The following is a 6,162-nucleotide window of genomic DNA, read 5'->3' as shown; positions in this document are numbered from 1 at the left end:
TTGTTTCCACTCGTGCCGTCCTTTAATTTCTTTATACAGCGGGAATCCAAATGAATGAATCCTGAGTCCAATAACCATCAAAGTCACTCCAATAGTTAATACTTAATTACGCTTTCACACTCCTTTAACAAAATACTTCACATTCATCCAGTTTGTGACGGTAGTTGTAGCATTTTTGAGACTTTTACACTTTAATTACCGCAACTTCCAACAGGAGTCATTTGGGGGGGCTCTTGCTCTCGAACTATAAGATCCTTTAGTTTTTCGGAAACTAATAAAACTGGCCTCTAGTTTGACCCACAAACCATTTAAAAGTACTTTAGCTAAGTTCACCTGTGTCTTTCTAGGACTTTCTTGGTACCAGGGGTTTGAAACCAAAACGGTGCCTGTATTGACGTTCTCTCCTGTGTCGGTGAAATATCACTCGACACCAGGTTGAGAATCAATCAGGTAATAAAAAGTACTTGAATAACCATGTGAGTTTAACTACTTTTGTTGGGTCATTCATATCGTCTCATGAATACTTGTTATTCTTGTCAATTTCAGACCATTTCATGCCACTTAAGAGTGCACGATATTGTTGTTTGTTGTGTTTGTGTAACCAATAGGCAGTAGCCATTAGAGGAACTTCCACACCCACATGTTGGAAGTCACTTAGTCACGCATTGGGTTTCTTTCTCCTCTCCTGTAGCATGTCTGTCTCTCAATTAAAAGAGGGAACGTGTGAGGAAGTTCCTACTGTTCAATCATAGCTGCGCCAATTAAAATGATGAGTCATCGTGCACTGCTGACGCCATCACCTTTACGGAAACAGCTGATGTCATCTGAACTGAGTGTCTACTGGGCTGAATGAGGACACCATTGATCGACCAAATGACCTCACGTCACGGCCAGGGGGACGGCAGATTCTGCTGCTTATGTACACGTTACTCTGGCAGGCTGCCACTCTGTATATTTGGAGGTTATTTTATAGCTGATGATACTGGAAAGAGAAGTTGAAATAACCCTCATTCAGGAATTGCTTTTCAGTCCAAATATGGTATTTTCATTTCCTTTTTGCTTCATTACTCCGTGCAATATTTCAAAAGACAAGCGGTTTCTGTTCCTCCGTTGGGAAAAGGCAGTGCGTACTGCAGAGAGAGCATCATAATCTCGTTGACAGTGATTGCATTTTGCAGCTGACTGATTCAACCTTATTGATTTCCTCTTCCTTCTCCCTCCAGACCTCCTCAATGGAGCCCAGGAGAAGTGCGAGCTGCCGCCTATGGAGGGTTTCCCACACTGCGAGGGCAAGGTCACGGTGAGTCAAACAGCCTCTCCACCTCTCTCTGTGTCTGTTTTCATACCAGCAATTGCTTTTATTTAATATCCTGTAACGATTCTTGTGTTGTGTCACGTTTTTAGTTTGTGTGTCTGGTAGTGGGTGTTTTGCTGTTCTCCTTGTCATGTGTTCCTCTCTGTGTATTGTCTGGTCCTTCTCCCTGTGTTACCTGTCTGTCGTTAGTTTCCCTGGTGTGTCTAATTTCCTGATTGTTTTCACCCCTTGTGTGTCTCCTGTGCTCATCAGCGTCAGCCCCGCCCCTGATTGTGCCCACCTGTGTCTTATCATGTGTTTAAATTCCCCTGTCTCCCAGTGTTCTTATTTTTTTGTCATCTCAACCTGAGATTCAATAGTGATTTTTTTTTTTTTTTCATCCTGCCTGTTTTTGGAAAAATAAAGTATCTTACCAATACTTTACCTCTGTCTCCCGGGTCGTGCAATTGGGTTCTACATCCTAAGTGCCTGAGTTCTTAACATATACATAAAGATAGCGGGGAAAAAGGAGCATTCTCTACTTAACATTTCTACTAAATAAACAGAAAAGATGGCCCACACTTTGTTGAAACACCTCGAGTAAAACTATAGTTTATTTGACGAATATTAAACGTCAGGGAAATCGGTTCCTAGCAAAGCACACACACACACACACACACACACACACACACACACACACACACACACAGACAGACACACAGACACAAAGACAGACGGACACAGGTACACACACACACGATCTCAATCCAATGTTTATTCTATGTGTGTGTTTGTCTCCCTGGAGCTGATGGGGCCCTATCATACACACCATCTGCTCAGCCAGTACCAATCCTCCACTTACACTGCCAGCATTTCCAACTGGGCGCCATGTGATGCCAAAGCCTGCAACACACACACACACACACACACACAGGATGGCTTTCAGTAGCTAAGGGGAGCATCACTAAACAGTTTGCAGTTTTACGAGCAGCGTCTGGTTAGCAACATCTTACAAATCCATTCTCTCATGTTAAAGAGGTTGCTGTTTAATCAAATGTAGTACAACCTTCACGCCATCCAAGCGACTTAAACCCGTGTGTGTGTGTGTGTGTGTGTGTGTGTGTGTGTGTGTGTGTGTGTGTGTGTGTGTGTGTGTGTGTGTGTGTGTGTGTGTGTGTGTGTGTGTGTGTGTGTGTGTGTGTGTGTGTGTGTGTGGACCTCCCTGAGGGTACTGTAAGTCAGCATGCATGATGAACTCCAGCATCTGAACGAAGTAGGATCTTTCTGTTAGGGATCAAATCAGAAGAGGGGAGGAGATGTGTCCGAATACTGCAGCGTCTTCCCCCTCTGCCCTTTTGTTTTTCTTGGTGGATTTATTAAATATGCAGCTTCTTTCATCTTCGTCAAGAATTCTTCACATTGATTATTTCCACACATGAAAGCTCAACATCCCTCTTTCTCTGTTGGCCGTGGAGCAGCTCCACTGGATGTCTTGCACATGTATTGGTTTGAAAGGGGAAATAGTTTCTTATGTTCAAACCAAATATTTTCCGTTTGATAACAGAAATTGAAGTAAAGAAATTCCCTAACCCCGAGGCACAAAAACACCCCGACTATTCCACAGAGAAAGAAACAATTGATGGATGCAACTGTGCGTTATGTATTCGCTCAGCATCACTTCCTGCCCCCACGCGCCGGTGAATTACAGCATCAACCGGACTTCCTTCTGCATCCATTATTAGGCCGACAGACGCTCCTAATGACGGTGGTTTGGCTGTCATTGTGAGTTACTTAACAGCCGCTGATAAGATACATTTGACTGCTGTTGACTCTCAGTGGGCCCGTTGGTTTTACTGATTTTACAGTGAGTGATTTGGGAGGGAAATGCTTTCAAATAACATCTTCTCTTTTGCTCTTTTCAGTGGATGAAGGACATGTGGCGCTCTGACTCCTGCTATGGAAACTATGGCGTTGACGGATCCACCTGCTCTTACTTCATCTACCTGAGCGAGGTGAGGTGTGTGTGTGTGTGTGTGTGTGTGTGTGTGTGTGTGTGTGTGTGTGTGTGTGTGTGTGTGTGTGTGTGTGTGTGAGCATATTTACCATACTTGTGGGGACCTAAATCTGTTTACACAGTCACGTGTGGGGACTCGCTTCCCTTATGGGGACAAATTGGAGGTCCCCATGAGGGTAATCATTCATTTTAGGGTGAAGACTTAGTTAGGTGTGTGTGTGTGTGTGTGTTCCATTTTACCACAGGGACCTCTCAATATGCACTCCTTACAAACAAAATTCTCATGACTGTAACAATTATCCTTTTTTAATTTGATCGTCAAAATATGGACTTTCAATGTGTCTTGTTGACGTAAGATGTAAAGTTATTGCAAGGGAGGAATAGTCTAGTCAGCCAATCAAATGTAATGCAAAATATTTGAAGTATTTTCATAAAATCTGCAAAAGAAAATGCTTAAAAAAGCAAAACACAGACAAGAGAAATGAAAAACCATGAACAACCAGAAAACTCAAAGGACTGGGCTATATTTCATATTCTTCTTTCCCATGCGAACCAAAATCGTTGTGACCTTGAATAACTTGAATAACGTGGATCCTTACAAAAAGGTCACAGCAATCGACTGTAAATGGTCAAAGCTATACTTTTTCCTGAATCCGCTGGCCACTGCCGCCTCATGCAAATGTCACTCACATAACAGGAGATCGGGTTTTAGGAACAAACTACTTTATACAAATGACTGTTTGCAAGAAGGCCGATGTCAGTCAGAAGTGTTTTTAATATGTTTGCATGGATTCGTGTAACACAGAGGAAGCCTTAATCCTTCAGTATTCTCTCCTAGACTGCACCACTACTACTGCAGCTACATCGGGAACATTTGCATTTTAACACTTAAATTATTCAGCTCCTGCTTCTGCAAGTCATAGTGACTGAATTACAGGTACTGGCGCCGAGTAAGCTTCAATATGTGAGGAGAAAAAAGGGAGAAGTTACGACATTCCTGACGGCACCCAAAGAACGATCAGGGAAGAAATGAAGCGCTAAATATAAGAGCAAACGAGGGAGAGGTGAAGGGGGTTTCATGTTTTAATGAGAGCAAATTAGAATGTGTTGAAAAGGGAAGTGTGTGAGAAAGAGAAGATGAATCAGTGGGAAGGAGGTGAGTTTTAAAAGGGATGAGTTTTTAGCCTCTAAGGGAAGACGTGGAAGGACTTAGTCTCAAAAACAGCCTGGCGATATAGATTATTTACGAACATATAGAAGCTTGTGTTCCTTCAAGGGACACTTTGAGACTTTCAATTTTGCATAAACAGCCAGATTTCCTATCACTTAGTTGTTAATTCAAATTAAAGTCAGTCATTCATGCCTGAAACTAAACTTCTGATAGCACTGAGATTCACTCTGAAGCTGGTTCCTGTTTTACACTCAGATCTAGATAAGCTCTCCATATTTCATAGCGATTCATTCATCACCATTTCTGTTTGATTTTACTTCTTCTGATTGGAAGAAATGTCCATGTTAAGAAGCTGTTTCAAGTGAGAATCCAGGTTGTTCCTGGGCTAATAGCCGGACATTTTATTGGATGAAAAGTAAGGTTTCCCTGGTGGTGGATTTTATCTCTGAAAAGGTCAGCAGCGCGTTATGAATATTGCATATGAGCCGAGGGCTTTACAGTGGATATAGATGGACAACAGCAGAGTCCATGGGAGACGGAGAGGGAGAGGGAGAGAGAGAGAGAGGGAGAGAGAGAGAGAGAGAGAGGGAGGGAGAAAGAGAGAGAGAGAGAGAGAGGGAGAGAGAGAGAGAGAGAGAGAGAGAGAGAGAGAGAGAGAGAGAGAGAGACACACACACACACACACACACACACAGACAGACACAACACACAGACACAACACACAGACACAACACACAGACACAACACACAGACAGACAGACACAGAGACACAGAGACACAGACAGATGGTCTACAGCCCTCAGCCTCCAATCCTGGGCATGCGATCACACGGTTGCGATGACAACTTGCATGCATTTCCATTTTTAAATCTGCTGTGATCGGNTACCCACTATAAAATAGTCGTACCTTGTATCCTACTATAAAGCTCACAATAGTTTTGGTAAAACTAAGAAAATGTACCCTATAGTCCACCCTCGAACTATAAGATCCTTAAAGCCCCTGTCACACTGTCCCGAAATTGCCACCCAATGGACACACGAATATGGAATTGTGAATTTCGCACGAACATGGCTCCGAACCACACACGAAGGCAACATTTACATTACATTTAAGACATACAACTGCAACGACAGTAACACAAACAATTATGTTAAAGTGTTATGATACTGTACTGATATTTTCAGACTTTGTTCTTTACTTTCTCCGTCTTTATATGTAGAATATATTAAGTTTTCTCCGTCATGTGGTTTCCATAGCAACAACAACTTCCTCGCCTTGAAAATAATATATTATATCCTTTTTAGTTTCACAGAACACAAATTGGGTTATTTACATAATATGTTTACATGATTTTGTTGTGCAATAAAACAACCAGATGGACACACGATAAAGGAAATGTTCAAATTCGGCTCTGATCGTAGCAACATCGGGACATTCGTGAGGGCATCTTAAGCCATCTTTGGCATGCCAAAGATTTTGCCACCGCTCCCGAAGTTGCTGCCGGAGCCTGAGAAATTCCGCCGGCGGTTATACGATGGCTTAAGATGCCCTCACGAATGCCTTACCAAGGGCAAAATGGACACACGAAGTCAACACGAAAATGAACCTTCACAAGGTCCTTCGGCAATGCTTTGTGATGCCAAAGATGTTGCCACCGCTCCCGAAGTTGCTGCCGGAGCCTGA

General features: G+C 42.8%; 1 protein-coding gene across 1 annotated transcript in view; it reads left to right on the top strand.

Moving 5' to 3' along the window:
- The window catches only part of LOC104962910 (alpha-1,6-mannosylglycoprotein 6-beta-N-acetylglucosaminyltransferase A-like), a 69,716-nt gene that overhangs the window by 57,616 nt on the left and 5,938 nt on the right, over window positions 1-6,162 (top strand). Inside the window, exons 4-5 of the mRNA XM_010791419.1 lie at window positions 1,224-1,300; window positions 3,217-3,321. Of these exons, the coding sequence (XP_010789721.1) occupies window positions 1,224-1,300; window positions 3,217-3,321 (182 nt within the window). The remainder of the gene's footprint in view (window positions 1-1,223; window positions 1,301-3,216; window positions 3,322-6,162) is intronic.

This window comes from Notothenia coriiceps, unplaced genomic scaffold, assembly GCF_000735185.1.
Source record: "Notothenia coriiceps isolate Sejong01 unplaced genomic scaffold, NC01 NC01_scaffold00035454, whole genome shotgun sequence".
In the NCBI taxonomy this organism is placed as follows: domain Eukaryota; kingdom Metazoa; phylum Chordata; class Actinopteri; order Perciformes; family Nototheniidae; genus Notothenia; species Notothenia coriiceps.
Note: the sequence above shows the minus strand (reverse complement) of the source record. Positions and strands in the feature narration are given on the sequence as shown.